The 23,396-nt window shown below is 39.8% G+C and overlaps 1 protein-coding gene across 9 annotated transcripts in view; it reads right to left on the bottom strand.

Moving 5' to 3' along the window:
* Nucleotides 1-23,396, bottom strand: part of mef2d (myocyte enhancer factor 2d) — a 174,440-nt gene that overhangs the window by 50,123 nt on the left and 100,921 nt on the right. For 5 of the 9 annotated variants that reach the window (XM_072461409.1, XM_072461411.1, XM_072461412.1 and 2 more), the window contains exons 5-6: nucleotides 8,097-8,231; nucleotides 7,855-7,992 (exon numbers count right to left, since the gene is read on the bottom strand). In XM_072461409.1, the coding sequence (XP_072317510.1) occupies nucleotides 7,855-7,992; nucleotides 8,097-8,231 (273 nt within the window). The remainder of the gene's footprint in view (nucleotides 1-7,854; nucleotides 7,993-8,096; nucleotides 8,232-23,396) is intronic. The other 4 variants (XM_072461416.1, XM_072461417.1, XM_072461418.1 and 1 more) reach the window with 2 other exon arrangements.

Here is a 23,396-nt window from a genome sequence, read left to right as displayed (position 1 = left end):
AATTAACCTGGCGTACCCTCTGCCCTCCTCTGCGCATGTAATAAAGTCATCATTCCCTTCGTTCTCAGACCTCTGCGACGGCGCCAGGTGTTGCTAGGAGATGGCTGCTGACATAACCGCAAACGCTCTCCGATATGAATGTTGTATCTGTCCTCAAAATTTCGAAACCAAATCATCTGCAGTGCAAATACAAACGTTATACAAATTCTGCATCTACTCCCTTATTGAAGAGTGAACAGTGGCTGCTTAAGGGTATAGCACTATCAGCTGTGGTCTAGACCTGTTCGGTGTATAATGGACATAAAGGAGGCTTAGCGAAAAGGAAGTAACCTATTTTCCCCTCAGTGAAGTGCACTCATCAAGAGTGTGTTCCTAGATGTAAGGGTGAATCAGAATGGATTAAAACCATGGCCTACTTTCCCCCATCTCGTCCCGAAAGCCTGTGAATTATGTTTTCAGTTGTGGTTTAGCAGCAGTAGTTGGATTTGAGAAAGAGGAAAACGTGTAGAATTTGCTGAATTTGTAAGACCACTAATGCTGCATTTAAAAGCGCAGGTTGTCAAGCCGTGTGCACTTTCATACAGAGGACACGGAAAACAGGACTGAACTGGGACTAAACCTGGATTTTGCTAGACCACAACTAAACCAGAATTAGGACAAGCTCAAACCAAGTCTACATTAAAGGACTCAAACCAGAGCCAAACTAGGACAAATGTGCACACAGCCTTAGATTCAGAAGAAAACCCCTAAAGGAAGTGTGTTGGAAGGGCATCTGGCACAAAGTCTATCCATGTCCAAACTCCATAAACCTCAGATGGGAATATTATTTAAGTAATTCCAAGTCACAATCAAACTTTAAACAGATTTAAAATTATTTTTAAGAGACATCCTGACATTATGCATTTGAGACATGCTTGGAACTGGCAACCTCTTGGTGTGTGGGCCAATTCCAAACCCACTATCAACGCTAAAAGCCCAAATGTGGGCATTGGTCTATTTTTTTCAAACTCCCTCAAACATTTAGGCAATTTTGAATCACTTCCATTGTTTGGATTTGAAAGGATAAAAGACTCAGCAGTGTCTGACATAAAGAGAAAGTCTTGACTTAATTTGCTTGACAAAATGTATTTACATTTCTTAAATAAGTACATGTTGGTACGAATTTGCTAAAATTTTAAAAAACTCACTCAAACGTTTTACAACTTTGATCACTTCTATCATCACAAGTTGTTGGATTTGACAGAATTTGAAAGCTCTCGACTCCAGCAACTTTACACTTTAAGTCGATTTTAGGACTAATGTACATATTTCTGTTTACTCCCGCAAACTTTCCACAATTTTGACACCGCTTTATTGTCAAGTGTCAAGATTTGAAGTAATTGAAAGCCCAAGACTTCAGCCATCTTTCTAACTCGAGAAAAAAACTCTAAAATGTTGTATCACCACTTTGAAAACCCAAGACGTGGATCTTGGTGTCTTGCCTTCGTTTTGCCCTTTACACCACTTACATTTTCCACTAATCTACCTCCAGTTTGTTTTTCTACAATCACCTCTTTCGTCACAAAGTTTGAGGTTTTGATTGAAAGCCAGAGACTCCAGTAATGCTTCTGACAGGAGCAGAAAGCCTGGCCTGCAGCCGTTTGTCTTCTTCAGTTACACTAACAGGGGGCTTATTGATTGCACTGTGTTGTATCACGTATCACAGAGTCGATGGAGAGTGCGGGATGGCAGCGCACCATTCCCTCGCTTTATGCTCATTTATTTTCCCAAGCCGGAGCAGACACATGTCCCTTCTAATATTTCATGAATGGGATGGAAATATGAGCGGTTAGGAGTGAGGAAAAGTGATCTGAAAAGTTTATACGGAATTGGGAATTTGATGCACGGAAGACGGACTGTTACAAAAATGTACAAGAAAATGTTGTTTTGTCCATTTTTTGTCATTATTATCTGGTGTAGTTCTATACTTTAGATAGAAGACATCAGACAGACTCTTTTGTATGCTTTGAGGCAGTCCTTAATCTATAGACACCAGAAAAATGCTGGATTTCAGGTGAAAACACTCTTTTGGTGTGTACAATGGTGAGTTTAGGGTTATGGACTTATTAATACAAAAAAACAGTTTAATCTTTTCACTTCTTTCTTGCACATTGCAGGTGAATGGGGCAAAATCTTAAACTTAGAGATAAAAATGTGAAACTTGTAAGACAAAAATGCATTACATTATTGCTGTTATTGTCATTATGTAAAGTTTCACATAAAAATGAGGCATTTTACGTGCAAAGTTGAAAAATCTCACATATGTGGGGCATTTATACATATGGAAATTGGATAGAGCAAGATTAAACATTTTTGCTTCATTATGAAACGTACAGAGGGGAGTTAGTATATCTTATTTAGTGTTTGAGCAGTATTTTACAGTAAATTGGCATAAAAATACAATTCTGCTTCACTTAAATTAAACTTTTTTTCAGCACGATTCGTCAAAACCTTGTTAAGTAAAAGATAGTAAAGTGTTTTAGGTGCTACTTTAAGGGTTGATCTTTATGTGCATTTTGAAGAAACAGCCTTTGAAGTTGCAATAAACAATAAAATGCAAGTTGATTCAGTGAAACAATAAACCATACTAGAGGCAGATTGAACCATGTTGTCATTCATTCATATGAAATGTGTGAGAGAAGAGCAAACTCTGCACAAAAAAAGAACATTTTGCCTGTCGTGTCGCTCCTTAATGGAAATAATGCATGGTCTCGCGCAGCCACAATCAATAACCAACACCGTGACTTTATTCATGTCTCGACTTGGTTGGAGTGCAAGGGTGATCGAGCCAACAACCGTGGCTCTTTTCACTTGCATTCTACTTGCAGTCCTTTGCTCAAGGGCACCAAAAAGGTTGCGGTAACAGAAAGAATCAATTTGTCACTCTATATCCTGCTCCAGAATCTTAAAAAAACAGGCGATCAAACGGGGAACCCTCCAGCTACGTGTTCATCGCCGCGTTTCCCATTGCCAAAGAGTCAAACCATTCTCCCCGACTGCTTTGCACCTCGGGAGTAATTTTCTTTTGCATAGAAGGGATTAAGCTTGTATATTCCCCTCATCTGGAGATTACTAAACCAACACGGGAAGGAGCCAGTGGGTGGGCAAACCAAGGATGGCAATTGGCACGGCTGAGGTACGCAACGGAAGGGGGCGGAGAAGGCTAACGTGCTAGAGGCGCTACACGGGCTAGCATCCACGGCGGCGGTGATGCCAGGAGATGAGGTTCTCTCCAGGGGGCTGTAGAGCAAGTGCTATTCTTCTGCCGCTCTTCCTTTTTTCAGCTCCGTGGAAAAGCTTTTAAAAGGACATTTAGCTCACATTGAGACTGGAGGACAAAGACTGCAGTATAAGTCGTTCTTTTAAGTACGGTAAGGCTATTGCAAGGGCAGGGGATACTTTGAAGGATGCAATGGGCATTTTTACTGTGGAAAATGGAAAGGAAAATGTCTGCTTGTGGTTTAAAAAATGGATATCTCTTTAGTCATCGCCAAGACTAAAAGAACATATGGAGGTGATTTGGCTTTTTCTTTGGCTGCTCCAAAACTCTGCAATGAGCTCCCACAGGACATCAGGCAAAAGGACTCACTTCGGGTTTTGAAATCTCTTCTTAAAGCTCTATTTTTCTTTGGCGCTTTTTTAACGTTGTTCTGTTTTGTCTTGAGTTTTAAAATTGTTCTGTTTTGTCTTGTATTTTAATGTTGTTCTGTTTTAACGTTGTTCTGTTTTGTCTTGTGTTTTAACGTTGTTCTGTTTTAATGTTGTTCTGTTTTAACGTTGTTCTGTTTTAACGTTGTTCTGTTTTAACGTTGTTCTGTTTTAACGTTCTGTTTTGTCTTGAGTTTTAATGTTGTTCTGTTTTAACGTTGTTCTGTTTTGTCTTGAGCTTTAACGTTGTTCTGTTTTGTCTTGAGTTTTAATGTTGTTCTGTTTTAACGTTGTTCTGTTTTGTCTTGAGCTTTAACGTTGTTCTGTTTTGTCTTGAGCTTTAACGTTGTTCTGTTTTGTCTTGAGCTTTAACGTTGTTCTGTTTTAACGTTGTTCTGTTTTAACGTTGTTCTGTTTTAACGTTGTTCTGTTTTGTCTTGAGCTTTAACGTTGTTCTGTTTTGTCTTGAGTTTTAATGTTGTTCTGTTTTAACGTTGTTCTGTTTTGTCTTGAGCTTTAACGTTGTTCTGTTTTGTCTTGAGCTTTAACGTTGTTCTGTTTTGTCTTGAGCTTTAACGTTGTTCTGTTTTAACGTTGTTCTGTTTTAACGTTGTTCTGTTTTAACGTTGTTCTGTTTTAACGTTGTTCTGTTTTAACGTTGTTCTGTTTTAACGTTGTTCTGTTTTAACGTTGTTCTGTTTTGTCTTGTGTTTTAACGTTGTTCTGTTTTGTCTTGAGTTTTAATGTTGTTCTGTTTTAACGTTGTTCTGTTTTGTCTTGAGCTTTAACGTTGTTCTGTTTTAACGTTGTTCTGTTTTAACGTTGTTCTGTTTTAACGTTGTTCTGTTTTGTCTTGTGTTTTAATGAGCTGTTTTTTAAGTGCTCTAGAAATAAAGCTGGATTCAAGCAGTAAAATTAGTTTGTAAGTAATTGGAGCTGCAAGATTGGCCTTTATATTGTTTCAGTCTACCCCAGAGCAGCTGTAGCTAAAGAAATATAGGTTTCTACTGACAAAAAATGTGTGTTGTTAAAGCGCATTGTCTCAAGATGCACTGTGTAACTTTTCTGGTGCACAGGATGGCATTTAACTTATCTTAGGAGTTTTAATTGCTAAAAAAAAGCTTGAAAACCACAGCCTTGCCACAGGTCTGACCTGTAACTCATCCTGTCTCCATGGAAATACATGAGTTTAATGCACTACTGTGAAACATATAGGCAATGACATCTTAATGGAGACAAGCAGGTGGCGTAATCATTTGCATCATCAAATGTGAATTCAAAAACCTCTCCAATCATGTTTACTTTGATGAAACTTAAGATTATTTCCACACTACTTTGCAAACATCTGTAGTTTTTTGTTACAGTAACGCAGATGTTTCTTTGTCGTTTTCTCAGCGCCATAAAAAGTTTACGTCGCCATAATGAACGATAACATGAAGTTGAACAAATGCTTTTCTGTGCAGCTCTCTTTCCTGCTCTTCCAGCGGATGTCATAAGTCACACCAGTGTCAAACAGCAGTCTGGGGGCTGAGAGCGCGGCGTCCCCGGTGACCAATCAGAGGACGGGCCGACAGGAAGAGCGCTGTAAATTGAGTGCCGCTCATTAAAGTGACATTAATGGTAATATTGAGCACAGGGGGGGATGAATCACAGAGAACGGGCACCGCACAGCAGCTTGGCCCCGTGCCAGTCACACAGGCAGGTCTGGATCATGTCAGGAGCGCAGAGGGGCCCTGCACTTAGCATAAACGCCACATCAGTGACAGTAAGACCGCATTAGCCAGTGGAACTGTCAGACTAGTTACTTTTATTTCAATTCAATTTGTTCGTTTCATCGTTTTTGCTCAGTCTAAATCAAGCCTCAACTTTACCCGTGTTGATTTTAAAAGTATTACTGAGCCTACATATATTTGTGCAAGAGAAATAATAATGGACGGATGGATAAATGGATTTACAGAGCAGCTTCGGACGCTCTCGATGGTGGTCAGATGGTGTAGTCACAGCAGCCCAGGGGCGGAGTGACAGGGACATGGCTGCCAACGATCTGCAACAATGTCCGTTCCCATTTTAGAAGCAAAAATCATTCAATTTACAAATGTTTTAATATTTATCTTTCTGTTTATGTTTACTTGCATGTGTATTTTTAACTTTACTTTAGTATTCAGAAAAGATTTTATGAAGTTTGTCACACACTAGAGGAATTGTGATCTAACAGACAATTCGAATTTGAAAAAAAAAAAAAAAAAAAAGTATTTTACTGCTGTTTTGGTCATGGATTAAATGTTCCTAAATAATTGTTAAATTGTAACGTTTATTCTCACAATATTCTAATATAACACTAAAATTTGACATTATGACATCGCTAACCCATCATTAATAATACATTTGACAATCAAACATTCAGTAAGCTTTTTATTTTATTTATTTATTTCAGAGACTGTGCATATCAATAAAAGTTTCTGTAAATATGATAATATTATAATTATTTGAGTTAGTATATGTCCAGACTGAGGCTCCTAAACTGTTTTCACTTGTTTTGTCTTTTATTCTGTTATACATCACTACTTTTTCAGTGATCCCTCGTTCCTCCAGGAGTGGTCAATGGTAGTAAAAGTTTCAAAAGTACTTCTCTGAGGTCGCTTTCCATTAAAATGAGCCTCTATTGTCTCAGGATGGCGACTGGCTGCATTTTCTATGGCCACTTCCATTCCATCTCTGATTGGTTCCCCGCATATTTAACATGGTTCGTCTATATTTTCACAGTATGCAATGATTATCGTCAAGCGTGACTAAATCTGGTCGCTATGCCAACTTTAGTGAACATGGGGCCTAGTTAGCGCTCGTCTGGCGGTGTAATTTATGAAGTGTATTCTGCTTCACCTGTTTGCTTCTCGGGCGTGATTTACTGCGCTGACCTGCAGATGTGTAATGAAGTGGAACTTGTTTTACATGCAGTGATAATGCCGAGGTGTTTAATTAAAATCAAAGTGGGCTGGTAGATGTTTTTTCTCCATTCAAAGTTATAATAAGTTTGAAAGTTTTTGTTTTGGCTCCTAGGCTTTTTAATGGACAGTATAATGTGAAATGGGGAGAAGAGCAGGTAGGACATTCAGCAAAATGTCAGAGCTGGGAAACCATCTCAAAACGTTCACTTCGGCACTGTTGACATTTTAATGCACAATGACAATAAGAACTTTAAGAACTGATCATTTATACGTAGTAAAATAATCAACCAAGAAAATGTTATTAGCAACTTTTAGCAATTGGCCACTTCAGCTAAATCCGTCAACCGCAAACTTTTTACTTTTTGAAAAGTGAACTGGTTTTCGCCTCTCAGCCAAGTAGCTACTTCAGGTCATTAGTTAGGTCTCTGGCAGTTGACAGAAGATGCTCCTTACTGTGAATAGTTACGGTTTGTTTCAGCGAAGTGAAGATATAAAAGATATAACGCTGTGACTTAGCAGAACCCTGTCAGAACTGAACAAGCTACTTGGATGAGTGTCAAAATGTATTCAAAACAACAACTTTTGTTTTTCTATTGTTATGGAACCTACCTGGACGATTAATTAGATGATTAGTGAGTCAGTAAAGCATACACAAACATATTTAATGTAATAAAGAACAACCCGGTCCAGTAGAATGTATATCAGAACTATTATACACCCAAGGCACACGTTCTCTTTCCCATCCAATCAGAAGTGAGAACACTGCACACACTGCATGCTCAAATGATGGGTTGGTGGCAGGCGGGTAAAAAAAGCGCACATTGTAGCTTTTTTTTTTTTAAGTACCGTAGCCTTATGACATCCTGCTAGCTAAAGCTAAATTGATTTCTCTTTTACCTTTTATGATGCTATTTATTTCTAACAAACATCTGCTGGTGAGTTTTGCTAGCTACAATAGGCCCGGCACTGCACACATGATCAGTCAGTGGAGGATTGTGGGTATAGTGACAGGTGGATGGCATGGATGACGGTCAGAAGGTGGCAAGATGGTACAGCCAGGTGCTCTGTGAGTATTCAGGCCGCATTTTTGGGACGCCGGACAACCGCGTGGGGGTCAACCGGTTAGCTAGCATTAGCATTAGCAGCGGGCAGGGTTTAGCGTACCAACATGTGGGGGGAGCGGGGAGGAGGTATAGGAATACACAGAGTTGGCGGTACTCACTGACAGCCTATAGTTCTGCATCATTTTATCAAATTCCTCATCAATCTTTTTGTATTTCTCCTCAGTGCGGGGGGTGAGGGAGAAGGGTTCCTCCGGGTCTGGACTCTCAGAATCCCGGTGCTCTTTCTTGTTCAGAGCCTTTAATTACCGACAGGAAAGAGGGACAGAAGTAGAAGAGAAGATAGAGGACAAGAGAGAAAGAGAATAGGTTAGCTAGCTGATCAGAACGAGATGGTACTCACGCCGTAGCGCTTGAAGAGGCTGTCCAGGTCGTCGGTCTTGCGGTACTTCTCCTCCGTCAGGGGGCTTTGGTCGATGGAGTCGTCCCCGTCCGGCTCGGGACTGTTGCAGCCGTTAAAGCCTTTCTTTCGCAATGTCTACAGTGGTCAGAGGTGGAGAAGGAGGAGGAGGAGGTATATGCAGGTGTTATTATGGAGCCAAGTCAAAGGTGCACAATTAACACTTGGAAGACACTGCAAGTAGACAAGGCGGAGAATGCGGTGTTAATGGATCCTGAGAGTGATGTTATGATTTTACCTGATAATTGCTAGTATTCACAATTAGCACTTACATGTTTTGCAGATGACACCACTGACATTTGTTAAAGATAGGCCTGTCAAGATAATGACTAGCTCAACTTATTGTTCAATAGATGAAATATGCGTAGTTAATAAATGAAAGATGTGTGTGTGTGTGTGTGTGTGTGTGTGTGTGTGTGTTTGTTACATTTTCAGATGTAGCATATCTAATGTATGACTACTTTAATGTTTCATTCTGTGACTTTATATTGAAGTTTTTGTTTTTAATGACATGTACATTTAGTAAAGGGTTTACCTGCTTTATGCTTATTGATAAAGTAGCTTCAATATTATCGTTTATAGTCATATTTTCTGTAAAGATATCTTACACATCACAATTAGTTTATTTATTATTAGTTAAAGATGAAATGAGAAGGAATGTTGTGATATGTGCTCTTAAATAGATTGTGATTAATGATCAAAGTACATGACTGTATAAGAGAAGTCAGAAAAACCCAAACAAAATAGGACATAAGAAAAGCTCATCATGTTATTTGTCATATAAAGGGATGAGTGATATATATAAGTTCCAGTATCAGAATTGGTCGATATTAGAGGGTTTGGGAATGAGTAAAAATAGAAATATTTCATTCTGATACTTCTGATAGATTTGTGGGCCTTGCTATGGCAAATATCGGTAAAAAAATCTGTGAAAAATGTACATAAATTGATACGACCCGTAATACTGAAAACCCCCCGAAAATAATGATAATTTTTAAAATAAACAAGTATTTAATTGTTAATATTTTGCAAACATACTCCAAAATGACAAAACTAGAAGTGCTGTATTAGCATCTAAAGTTAGTTCCCATTTGCTTGTTGTTACCGACCAGCACTATTTGCATTGAATATATTACAACATTTTCTGATACTGAACTGTTTAGAAATCAGATTTTCTAACCTTCTCAAGGCAAAACTTCATAAATCTTTAGCACCTTTAACTGCTGACATCCATCCAGTAGGTTGCGTTGCATAAATTACCATAACTACACACCACTACATTCAAACTCATCAAACATAAAACGCAAATACAAAAAAAAAAACATACAAAAGCAATAACAATAACGCGACCCTGGCAGTGACCTGTGCTGTTTGCTCCCTTGGGCACAAATCTAAAGAAAAACGTTCAAAAACACAGTAAGTCGTCTATTCTCTTGTAATGTGCGATCAATTTGTCAGGTCAATCTTTGTAGCACGGGCCGCCCACGTGAACAGCAACTTATTACCAGCGAGCCCACACATGCTAACCCAGCAGGTGCACTCCGGAAACCCACCGTTGGAAGGGCAGAGGGAAAATACAAGACAGCATCCAGCCTGGAAAAAGCATAGAGTGGCCAAATCATTACAGCCACTTAGTCTATTGCTTCACAAGAGGACCGAGGTTATGGATATTTGCAGCAAGTAGGTGTATTTTAATGTATTTCCAGGCTAAAATGCTAAGTTCAGATCAAAGATGTAAATGAAATATGGCGGGAAGGTTCAAGTTCCTGAATTTGATCAAGTGCTGCTTCGGTTGCTGGCTGTAATTGTGGTCATAAATCTTACCTAGAGTTTTCAGAAAGAGTTTTTAAAGGTCCCATATTATGCTAACTTGACTTGAGCTGCGCTAGCTTGATAATGTTGCTTCTTTATCATAAAAACATACCTGGGAGTTGCTTTCATTCCTATGTAGCATTTAATTAACCTATATTTAAACCGTCCACCGTGAGCCGCAAAGTGTGAAAGAGCGATTTGAAAAAGCACTTCAAAAAACAAAAAACCTTTACAAATCTTTACACAACAACAAAAACAACAACAAGAACCAACAATTAATAAAACCTATTCCCATCATGCTAGCACCTGAAGCGGCTTATTAACACCATTTATTCATCTTTGCCAGAGGGCTTTATTAGACTCCTGTCTAAGCTGTAACGTCAAATGGAGTCACAGAGAGCAAAGACATTCAGCAAACGGTCGAGGCCGGGAAGCGAACCCATGAAATGGCAATGACTACATTTGTGCAATGCCTCAAACTACTACACCACCGGCAAACACGACTAGCACTGTTTCAAGTGGGAATGTCAAAATTACAAGAGCATTTGATAATTACGTTGTTTACTTTCAGAAGCAACATTTTGTCATTTAAATGTTAACCATGTACTCCAAAAAAGTACACCTAAATGTGAATACTTAAAGGGCCTGTACCAATTGTTTCATGTAATAACGTTAAATCAGTTTTGCTCCAGTACAGATACACACTGCCTGTCCAGAAAAAAGTCTAAGCCAAAAAAAAGTCATATTTGATTCTTTGATTGGCATAGGTCCAATAAGCTTCTGCAACATTAAAAATATGTATTTACATCCAGTGTGGCATTCTTTTTCACCAATTGATAACAAGTGCTTATAAACTCAACTCAGTGAATATTTCGGATGCTTGTAAGGCATTAGGTAAGTGACCGATTTTAAAACGAGCGACACAGTACAGCGCCTTTAATCGTTCCGAAAGTTTGATTTCATAAAGCTGGTATACGTGTTAGACAATGTGAATGGATGGGACTTAAGGACTTCACTGTTATTTAGTCTTGGTGTTAATAACTGTGAATACATGGAAAAAAGGCGTCTCTCATCACTGTAACCATAACACAAACATTTCATATTTCACTTTTGGCCTAATCCAAAGTCATTATACACTGCACCTCCGCACACATGGGTTCATCAGCAGGGTTGGGAGCCGGTGGGACGGTTGGTGTCACGGTAACAAAAAAGGGTACACGGCCAGAGAGAGAGGAGAGGCGAGAGAGGGAGAAATAAGGTCTTATTTTGAGAGGATTCTGCTAAACGAGATTTGCCGGTAAGTAGCTTAGCCCCGTGGACTCCTGACCAGCCGCATCAAAAGGGTGCTTCAAACAGGAAGAGGGGAAGTGCTACAGACCAGATGTACAAACAGAGGGGAATGAAATGCTGGCGTTTGGTTCGACTCTACAGGGGGGAAATGTATACTTTATTTCCCATAGCTGTGCCGTATTTTATGGACTATATGTCGCACCGGAGTATAAGTCGCACCAGCCCAAAAATGCATAATAGAGAAGAAAAAAAAACATACAAGTCGCACTGGAGTATGAAATGCGGTTGCAAGTGTAAAAATAACAAATAATATCACATATAAGTCGCTCCAGAGTATAAGTATATAAGTACAAGTTGCACCTCGGCATAAACTGTGGCTTATAGTCCGGAAAATAAGATAATAATAAAATTGATTGATTTACACATGTTTCCTGTCTTGTCCTGTATTCGAGGCTTGAGTTTTCACCTACCCACAATCATGTACTTATTGTGATTATTTAAAATGAATAAATACATACAACTCATGAATTAAAGTCAGCACAGTCGGTTCTGCAGTTATGCCGTTATAGATACAAAGTGTAAAATAGCAATCGACATCTTCTTGAACTAGATGGGATAAAAGTAATGCAAAGACTTTAAAGTGGACATATTATGCTATATTTTGGTTCTAATTGTCTTTTTTTTTGGGCACCTTGCACTTTGCTGTCAGCAGTGGGAATGAACAAAAAAGTATATAAATAAAGAAATGTATTATGACTGCTAACTGAGCTAAGCTAACTGTGTTTACTGTGAACACAATTTGGACACAGGAAACATTTAGAGCCAGTCCAGAGATGGTTTATTATGGATTTATGCAAGGGACTTCTGGTTTCTGGTATGTAATTGTAATCTTGGGAACACTGAAACTAAGTATTTTCTGAGTAATGAGGACAAGAGGACCTTTTAAACGAGTCTGACAATATTATGCGACTCCAACATAAATGTGTTCAAACATTTCTTCAAACGTTGGAGTTGGGGTTTACTTATCAGACGAATAAAAAATGTAAAATGAATCACAAAAGTGCAAAAATGTTATGTTCATCAAGTATACAACATGACTTTTTACATTTTTATTTTTCATCAGCTCTTTTTGTTGCATTTTTACTATAAAAAATACACACAGTATTTACATTTTATATATCTTCAAGTCAATATTCAAGATATTATGTACATTTTGATATATTCGAACAACATTATAAACATTATGACATTATTGAAAGTTAAATTTAAAAAAAGCATGAGAAATCTCTTTTAAGTCATTTGAAGACACATTTTTAGACCTGCACAAAGCCACTGTATCCATATGTATTCACCTTCTCTTTCTCTTCATGGTCAACAAGATGTACTGACTTTGTGGATGTGTCGGAGGGGTGACTTTGCCTAACTGGTGCAAAAGTGGGTCAGCGTGATCGCAGCCGTTCCACACAAAGCGCTTCCTGAGCAGGTGTGGAGCCACATTAGGGAACAAAAGTAGTGTTTTGTTTTTTTTGCCTTTTCCTCCCGCGCTCACGTGCACCCTGCTCCACCTGCTCTATAATGTATGTGCGCCGTCGACGAGAGCAAGAATCAAGCACAAAAAAAAGAGTATATAATGACTGCTAAACTAACACACTGGGATGATTCAACGGCGTGCAACTCCGCGCTGGGAGGAGTGTGCGAAAATGTAGAGGGCCCTGAGGAGAAATGACAGAGTGCTATTTAGGTGAGAATTCTTGATAAAGCAGTTTGGATGTCTTGTTTTTTGCAAACCACACTTTTCTTTTAGCTTTTTGTTATGTTGTCATGTCGTTTCTGCATCCAAAATATACCTGGAGTTGTGTTTTGCTTAATTCACGTTTTTTACTTCAACATAGCTCAAAATGTTTGGTCCCAACCGTGTGATGTCATCAGGTGGTAATCGAGAAATTCATACATTTTTACCAGACTTTACTGACCGTTACACAGCTCAATTGCTTTGACTACACCGCTCACAGTTATTGTTTTAAACCCAATTTCAACAGCAACTTCAGCTGACATTAGTGCAATTTTTTTAATGCAAATCATAGTTGAGCTGCTTTTACTTGTTTTTCATTTGTGTGCATTGGAAAAATGAAGGTAAGGTTCAAAAGTGTTTAATATGCACCGTTTGGGTAAGATATAGGATCTTTAAGGTAAAATAAGGAAAAACGCAATCATTGGTAGAGGACCGGTAAATGTGTTTATATATGAAGCTCTATGACTGGAGGCAAAGTGGTAAAATGTCTATCACAGGGATGCAGCTTTGGACAAGATTAAATCGCCTAACTTCTGATTCAAGGGTAAGCTTTTTCTGTCATTTTCTTATAGAACTCTTTAAAATGTTCTGTCATCTGAATGTTCTGGAAATTCTGAAATGGGGGCGATTCAAGGCAATATGAAGCGGACCAAAATACATTTTCAAAGATTAGCCCACATCAGATTGAAATGCTCATGGTTTCTATCACAAAAAATAAGCAACGATTCTGAACTTCCAGGGTAGGAATGTCAGTTAGTTTGTTTTTCTATTACAAAGGACATAAACATACTTTTTTAAAGCCTCGAAACTATATTTGAGCGTCACAAAAAGTATTTGAGTTTTCATTATTATTATTTGAGTAAGAAAATATTGTGCAGTCAACTTTGTGCTCAGATATCCTTTGCATTAATGAAACCACCTTGAATTAAAAAAATTATATTGAAAAAATATTGAAAATAATAATAATAATTAAAAAAAAAAATCACACTGTTCCACTTTACTTTTGCCTCCATTCCAAAATTTAGAATGTTTTGTTACAGACTTTTAAAACATCTCTAGCTCGAGGCTAACTTTAACTAACAATGCCATACAAATCTCATTATCAGCTCAAACTATTACCATTATCAGTCCCCCCCAGCAGCCTTTCCTCTTCTCCAAAATGGTTTAAATTGTACTCTGTTGTGGAGACAGACAGTGGCCTGATTCAGCGGCTGTGGTCCTCCTCGCTCGCCAGCGTGAGGTTTACAAGCCAGCGCTGTGATCTGCCCCGAGCTTAATGCAATTTTAACGCCCAGGAGGTGCCGTGTGCAGCCGGCCGCCACATGCTTCTGCTTTGTAGCTCCGTTCAGAGAAAGCTGGAGCGCAGGGAGGATTTACTATGTGCGCGCGGTGACCTCAAAATGCATGCGTGAACTATAGGAAAACAGGACAAATGAACGTTATTTTTTTCATGACAATAGCGGCATGTGACGGAGGAGTGCAGCGACACGAGGAGACGGTGTTGACAGTGTGAGCGTGTCATCTGGTTTTAACGCGCTCGCGGGAAGGCGCTGTGGCTGTACGGATGTTCTGTGATCTAGGAGTCTATGGTTTGATGTGGTTTAAGGGGCTGTAGATTCACCGTGGGTTATGAAAAGTGGGCAGTAAAACATGTAACAAGAGGAACGGAAGTGCTGGATGCAAAAGGATGTGAAGATCAAAACCTTGCCTGATGCAGACACAAGCCAAGTCTTTAAGGGCAGTAGTCGACTGATGAAATTCTGGGTGAACTACCGGTAAATCCATGCCTTGTACATTGATTAGTCGACTAAAAAGAGTATAAAATGGTGCTTGTAACAGCTCTAAAATATGTTAAATATTAAATAGATTACATAAATCCTTTCAAATCCACCTAAAATGATTTTGTTAAGGGTAAAAACATTTTTGTCAACGATCAATCGACTAAAGGTCTATAGCCCTACAAGGATCGTATTTAAAAATGAAAAAAAACACTTGGAGTTGTATTTTGCTGAAGTCATGCTTGTTTCAATATTCTGTTTTGGAGATCATCTCTCTTTGAGCCTCACAAAAACACAAAAAATCTTGATTGCAAGTCCGAAAATCATCTTCTGAGCATTTCTGCCGTCAAATTACATTCATGACACATGCTTTTGTTAGCATACATGACATTGGTTGCTTATAGCTAGCATTTTCAATGTTTTTAAATTCTCTCTGCTGTCAGTAGATGCTAGGATAGGGAGCGCTGCTTACGGAGTTAGGTGTATTTTCTATTATTTAAAGGTATAAAACGTGAGATGTGAAAGCAAAGGTGTTCAACAATTATGTTTTAAGGCCAAAATAGTACTTAAGGCCAAATACTGCAAATCCTTTTTATAGAAAGTGTCAAACCTATTCCTAAACCTAATCAGAGCAGCTGACCTTTGTCTTTCCACCAATCACCTTCCAGCTACTTGGCCCTTCTCTCCGACAGGGTTCATTTCAATTTGTAATGACACTGGTGGCCTATGACGACTGAAGGGCAATAACTGATGACAAAACAAAGTGATGGCAACAATTTAAGCAAAAAACGCTCTAGATCTAAAAATTACCGCAAATTGTAATGTGAAATATTTCGATTGACACCGTAGACAATTGTTAATTTCTAACAATTTATTCCAACAATCAACACCAACGTTTCACCCAACCCGCCTGATAGTCCAAAATTAAATCGTGACAGCCAATACACCAATTTCTGTCCACTTCTTTCCCCTGCCTGTTCCGCTGACAAGAACAGTTGTAAATTTGGAACTTGACACTATAGTTCTATACAGTATGCTCCTCTGCATGGCTCATCATTACAGAGAGATGTTCCCTTGACAGGAACTAGACTATACTTGCACTATCTTCCCAATTACTTTCACTCATGCGCGCAGAGACAGGATGTTTTGCAGACTTCACAGGCCTGGCGTGGTCCCATAACAAATATTTAGCGAGTTTTTACACTGAAAACATAGGCACGGTTCCATCATTTGCTCTTAGCGGGTTTCTTAGTGTTCGCGTCTAATTTGAATCTAACACGTTTTGAACATTTTGTGAACTGCCGAAGTTACTGTAACAGGAGGAAGGGTTGGATTCCATAGTTATGTGAAAAACATGGCGGTGAAGATGGAGGTTGATGGTAGATTAGCAAACACAGGAAAATTAGGGCAGATTTTGATCAATTCTTGGAACACCCTAATGGTTATTGCTCCAACTTCCATTCACACGAACCAAATGGTGACCTCATGGCTGTCTTAAGGGACACAGTATATCTGCAATATGTACTTTACAAGACTCAAAATCTCATGCATCTCTCAAACATGCATCAGGAATATTCAAAAATGTGCCGACTCATGCTTTCTTCAAACATATAACTCTACCGGAATTCTCCGGAATTAACTATCGAGAGCAACTGGTTTTACAGTTGGTGCACAACAACAGTTTACGACATATAAAAGTTCAGCTCAACTTTTATCTAAGGCAGGTTGAAATTTGATTGGGATGTTAAAGCTTCGCAGTCAGGAGCACCTAGCTGGAGGATTAGCCTTCAATGCACAAGGTTTTAGGTTGATGGGAGAAACCAGAGGACACAGGCAGGACATGCAAACTTGTAAAATGTTAATCCGTCAACTGGACAAATGTTTTGCTTATTTAAATACGTTTTGTCACTCGCCCAAGCGTCTTTAGTTCTGGCAGGGTTCTGGTGAGTCACTGCCTTAAAAATCGGTCAGAAGGGAGGCGCTATCTACACGGAAAGTACAGACTCTTGTTTCTGAAGATACTTTGGAGAGTATTCAGTCTCAAAAACTTTATCTGAGCCGAAATGATTCATGGACATCGTGGAAAATCTCAGCACTCGACCTATGACAATTAAGAAAGTAGTGTTTTTGATGCCGGAGAGGAGCGGACTTTAGTATGTAAGTATGTTTTTGACGCAAGAACAATGTTATAACATGATTAAACGCTCAAAAAAGTAAATTTGGCTTAGTATGTGTCCTTTAATTTCAGATGCATATTATCACCACAAGGCAACTTCATATTTTCTGTTGATCAGTTGTGAAAAGTTTACACATTTCGGAACTAGATCAATCCCGACTTTGTGCCATTGTCCAACGCTAGCATCACTTGCACGCTGCACCAGTAATGAGTAGTCTACGCTGTGCCATGTTTTTGTTGTCCAGTGCCCACCGTGTCCTCCGCCAGTCCTGCCATCTGTCCACCTGTCCGCCTCTCCTCTTTCCCTCCCTCGCTCCTCTCCATCCCTCCATCGCTCCGTCCCTGTGAGGCGGCGGGCTCTATTGTGTTGCCAGGGTAGGATTCACCCTGCCGTGCACCGCGGAGGCCTGTGACTGGCTGAGAGCTCCTCCTAGGTCCCACCCCCTCTCATCTCTTTCCCCCTTCCCCCCATAACACCCACTCTCTCTCTCCATCTCCTTCTCTCTTTTTGCCTTTTCTCTACCTCTGTCGTTTTTCAAAAGTGCAAAGTCTGGCGCTAGGTCCTTCTTGTTTTCCCTGCCCTAGACATCTCGTCTTCACTGGAGCGCTAATACGCATCTGTTCCAAGCTGTGGTGTGTCTTTGATAACCCGAGCACCGGTCATCCTTGTCCTCCCATGACCCCATCCTGTGATCTGAATTTCATGGTCATTGTTCTCATTAATTTAGCTCCAGTTGTGATCTGGCTGAGTTGGTTAGCGTGTTTGTCTTGAAGTGAGGTTTCAAAGTGGTGTGATGGGGTTAAGTTATAACATATGTTACATGCAGGCCCAGCAAGCACTGAGGATGTTTTTGTAAAGTGGCAATAGCAGAAGGAGGGTCATTATCATTTCTTCTACTGTAAGTCAAAGTTAACTTTAATGTGTTTTACAGCTCGGCAACAAAGAAACAACAAATGCTGACTTACCCACACTGCAATGTTTCTGCATTTTCCAGACAAAAACAAACTGTCACTTAAGTTCCACTAATTTTGCATTTTATTTCCAAGACTTTTTTATGTATTGAATTCCTGGTGAAACAGTCGATAGTGCAGAAGCTCGGAGACACATTATTTCTCCAGGAGGGTGCTAGCTGCAGTATCTCGAGGGGCTCAGATGTAGTTACAGTGTGAGGCACGAGGTGATGGAGGTGAGGAGGTCCTTCTCTGGTCTTATACAGAGGCAGAGGGCCGGAGCAGGGGGCACAGGGGCTTAGGGATTAATGAATTAAGGTTCTTGAAAGGAATTATATAATATATACTATAATTGGCATTGACACGGGCAAAGTAAGTATATAGTTTTCATCCGCGGCTGTTGGTATCTAAAATGTTTCCTGAGAACACTTAATACTGACTTAGAAAAACAATGCTAGCACAGCATTAGCGACAGCAGTGTCTTGTTTATCGCACGTGGCACTTGTGTCAAAGTAAAACAAATATACATAAACATTTCCAGTGCAGGAGGCTCAGAGAAGGGAAATAAATGCAGAAAAAAGCTGTCAATTAAACCAAAAGTAGTTTCTTGTTTACTTTAGTTTTTCTCAGGTTGGATTATACTCATCAAGAAAACATTTTCCATGTCCATGTCCTGCCCCACGATGCGGAGCCAGGCCCTGACCATGGAAGTGCAGTGCTGATGTAAGGCATTGACCATGTTGTGGGAGCAAAATTGCTATTCTATTGTTGTGGTCTCATTTTGGTATTGGGCACTTTGAGTGCCTAGACAGTGGAAAATCGCTGTATAAATAGTGAACAATACCATTAAATAGCATCTATTTGTGTCAAAAAACTACTAATACAACAATAATTTGTGCCGCTGTGTGGGAAAATAGGGTTAAACACTAAAAACGTTCTACACTCGCAGACAAAAACTAAAACATAGCGGCAAGTGGATTGTGGCGTTTGCAAATAAGAGTGAATGGATTGCTGCGTTTCAGTCCGAAATGCCTTTTGGTTTCGGTAAGATGACAAGCGCTAAAGGAGAATAAGAGACCGACAATAAACCATGCACAGTAGGGCTGCTCAAGTACAGCATGGTGTTACTTGGGAAATATCAATATCTTGACGACTTGCTTAACTAAATGACACAGCAAACGTTCTAAGAGTTCATCAGAAATAAAGTCCAGTCCGGGCTAAAAACAAAACGCAACAGCGCAGCCCAAAAACAGCTCTAGGTGCGCCGCAGAATACACAGCCATTGATCCACGTGTTTTCTAATGTTAACAAGAAACAAATATAAACTTTACTGCAGTTTTTATAGGGTCCTCACATTTTTGTTCATTGGATAGGAAAAAAGTTTGTAGATGTTTATAGAGCGCAACACAACACAGAGAAGGGCCTTAGTCAAAGTGCTTTACAGAACAATAAAGCGTTAAAACTAAAATAATAGCAAGTCTCGTAATCTCTCATTCATCCTGGAGTGTGACATTGTACTAAAGCTTCAAGTGTGGTCATCTGGACACTGAAAATCAAGACGTTTCGACTTTCATCCAAAAGCCATTCTAAATCCGCGAACCTGGTCTGAGAACGCAGATTTTATGATACTTCTTCTCAGACCAGGTCCGCAGTGGTAATGTAGGGCTGCAACGATATTATATATGCAATATGCAAATCTCATGGTATGATATTATCACGATATTCATTTCATGGTATGATATTTATTACAGTATAGTGAAGAGTCAAGGCATTTTAAAAAGGCCTTGACAAGCTTTGTGCAAATCATTACAATCACATTTCAAATCATTAAGATATGAAAGTGCTCATTTCTTATGTTGTCTGCACTGAAATGTAGCAAAGCCTCATGGTCTATGTAGTTCCTTATGTTTTATTTAGCTGCTGCTGTAAAAAAACAATGACTGTGAACAAAGGAGGTTAGAATTTGGCATATTGTGACAGCCCACAATATTATAGTATACCTTGACGATACAATATCAATATTTTTCAGTTATTGTTACATTCCTGATAACGAATAATGTCCACCCCCTTGGTTCTGTAAATCTGACAGTTGTTATTGTTTTGTTTTGCTTTCTTTTTTGGTTCAGGAGGTTTCTTTTTTCAATTTACACCTGGCAACACCTGAAGGCGCACTAGTGACGACTTTTAGGATTCAGTCAGGAATCTGTCTCATTGCTCTGCGTCATACACTCTCACTCGCTCGGCCTTTGCGCTGCCGCTGCTTCCTAAGAGCAGCTCGACCTGCCGCTGCTCCTGTGATGGGCTTACACGGAGAGGGCATCCCCATGTTCTCCTCCCGCTTGCTTCACTCCTTCTCCTGTGGTAATGTTGTACTTTCATTGGCTCTCTGTACGTTGCCTGCCTCCATCTCCAGCTCTCTCTTCCTTCCATTGCCCTGATTGGGGCCTTCAGCCGAGCGGATTAACACGTTCTGGCAAGAGAGAAGGAGAACTCTACCTCTCCCCCATCCTCCCATCCTCCCATCACCACCTCGCACACCCACACTCACACACATACAACCGCACAACGATCCCTGCACGCGCGTATGCATTTCCACCGAAGAAACGCCTTCCAATCAAACATTTAAAAATCTATAGCTCTACGGACGTCTTAGTGGACTCCAGTGCTGTCGCCCTATGAACTTGCTGCGACTTACAACATGCAAGAGTGTGCATGAGAAAGGGGCGGCTGCGTGACTACATGCACACTTTATAATTTATACGCAAAAGCACTAGTTGGAGAAAGCAAGAGGCAGAAAGGTAAATGTCTGCGCTTTATGCCTATGCGGTGATCCCCGGCTTTGCGTCTCGGAGGTGTCCTTGAGCTGTGGCGGTGGACCAGGACGGGGACCGATGCTGAGAAGGCAAATATGTCAAGCAAACATTATCTAAAGAAGTAAAAAAAATGTGCTGTCAACTGGTCCGGCTGTAAACTATCAGTGTCAATCAGCCTAATGGACAAAACGACTAAACTTAGGTCAGCAAATTGACAATGTCTATATATAAAAAAAGAGATATTATGAAGAAGAAGCATGTAGTTACGTGGGTTGTAGATTAATTATATTGATATGGAATTCCACCCCTATATATGGGTCTTCAAGGTGGATATGAGAAAGCTGTAAATGACTATAGAGATCAAGACGTTAGTATCAACTAGGGCAGGGTTTAATCATTATTTTATTCATCTTATCATGATATAAAAGCAAACATTTGCAAAAACAATATCATTGATGATGCAAGACAAACTATCTACCATCTATAACATTTGTACTAACATGTTATTTAAGTGATAGTTTTAAGTTCTGCTTCCACTTCTCAAAGCCTTCGCTCAGTCGATATGAGTCATTATTAGTCACAGTCAGTGTTAACAGGTCTCTAAGTGTTAGCCTCCACAATTAGCTGCAATCTCTCTTACTTCAAAAAATAAAATTCTGTTGCCGTTTACGCTGAATTATTTCACAATATTCCAAATTGTATATTGCCCTGAAAGCAAATTACTATATATCATGAGCAGTATGATATGACCCGGCGCCAGTACCAATAGTGTCGGGTCAGGACCAGACTCAACGGTATCATTTTTTTCATGGTATTAGTTGAGGGTTAGGCCGGTCAATGAATGTATTCAAAGACTATTATTGGTCACTGTAACGCCTCATATCTCATGATGTTTGCACCAGGTTTCAGAGCTATTGAACAAAATGAATCAGTCTTAACATATTTTGATCTGATGATTGGTTGACTTTGTAATAGTATCAAGTATCAGCAGAGACTGAAAATGCCTAAATCTAAAGGCCAATTCACACTTAATAAGAAGCAAAAGGTTTGATCTTGCACCTGGAGCTGCAAGAACAAAACAAACTTCTTATGGGCTCAGACATTTCATACTTCATCAGAAGTTCTGCTACGGACTCACTCCAAGCCCTGCCCCCCATGAGCTCAAAATGCTGGTATAATGTTGTTGCTATGGAGATTAACAACAGTACAATGGTTAGCACAGTTTTGATAACGGTTATAAGTTCATCAAAATGGCTGAAATTGTATTTTTAAAAATCATAATTACACAATTACACACAATTACAATTAGCCACACCCACATTGAAAATCTAACCAATCATTGTGTTCTACAGCCCAAATTCTGCTTAGCCAATGAGCAGAACAAGAACAAGCTGCAAGAACAGCCAAACAGGAGCTGTAAAGCTCTATGTGAACGAACGTCTTGCTTCTTATGAAGTATGGATTGGTTTTTCATGACAAGACCAACAATCCTCCAACAAAACAATTTCATGGGATTAAAACTGAGCTAGAGGGAAGATCAGAATCTCTGTATTTACTGGTTCACAAACAACATTATCAATCTCTGTCAACACTAAAAAGTGACACACCTTCACAAAAAAACCCAAAACCCAAACTTAAACGTTAAACTTAAAGTGTAAAGTTCAAAACTGCTAATTAACCAGAGTTATACAAGCCTTTTTGATGCTGTGAATGCAACCTATTAGAACAACTCTTCATAAATAAAACCCAAAAATATGAATCTTTTATAAGAACTTTTCACTTCTACCATTTCCTCAAGCTCCATTCATACGATACCGACATACAGTATATCGGTCAGAACTCTGCGGTCAAGACACACCGGGGACCACGCTGACGCCATCGACCGGGGACATCTGAGGAGACACAATATGGAGAGCACCCAAACGCCCTCCAGCATCTCGAAACATGCAGCTTTAGCACGATAGCGCAAACCACGGTCGGACGAACGCACCCTGACCGACGACAAACATCCGAGAGGGCTCACTGGACTTGAATATTGTATGAGGCTTTCACTTCCGACGTGGAGGGCCGGGCGCTGTGCATGCGGACATAAAGTGAAGGGAAAGCGGGAAAGAAAGGGAAAGAGAGCGAGGTAGCGACGCACTTGAAAAGACAAACATGTAGTCACACAAACAGGGGCAGTGGAGCCTGAGCTGATGTGGCCCAGAGCTGCCCAACCCGGCCGATGCGCAGCCCCTCGTACGTACGCGCTCACTCGAACACACGCACACTCATGCATACACTCAAGAGCCATCTGCAGCTGCAAGATACGGCCTGCTGAATAAGGCTGCACCGCTGACACTCGGAGACATGCGCGGCAAGAGGCAAATGAGAAACGAAGAGGATGGAAAAGAGATGGACAGAGGCGACGAGAGGGGAAAACGACTTTTATTACTTTAGTTTGAGCGCTTGGGTGGGTGATAATGATCAAAATTAACGTTTCCATATTTGGGGGGGATTAACTCAATGACTATACTCAGACGGTGTTAATGCAATCCATCAAAAATGTTGAAGTATTGCATTAAACATGATAGGACTGTAAAATTAACTAAAACATAATGCAGGAATTATTTTAAACCCTTTTATTCTGAA

Source organism: Eucyclogobius newberryi, unplaced genomic scaffold, assembly GCF_026437365.1.
Source record: "Eucyclogobius newberryi isolate DKJ021-1_F unplaced genomic scaffold, fEucNew1.0.hap1 SCAF_3, whole genome shotgun sequence".
In the NCBI taxonomy this organism is placed as follows: domain Eukaryota; kingdom Metazoa; phylum Chordata; class Actinopteri; order Gobiiformes; family Gobiidae; genus Eucyclogobius; species Eucyclogobius newberryi.
Note: the sequence above shows the minus strand (reverse complement) of the source record. Positions and strands in the feature narration are given on the sequence as shown.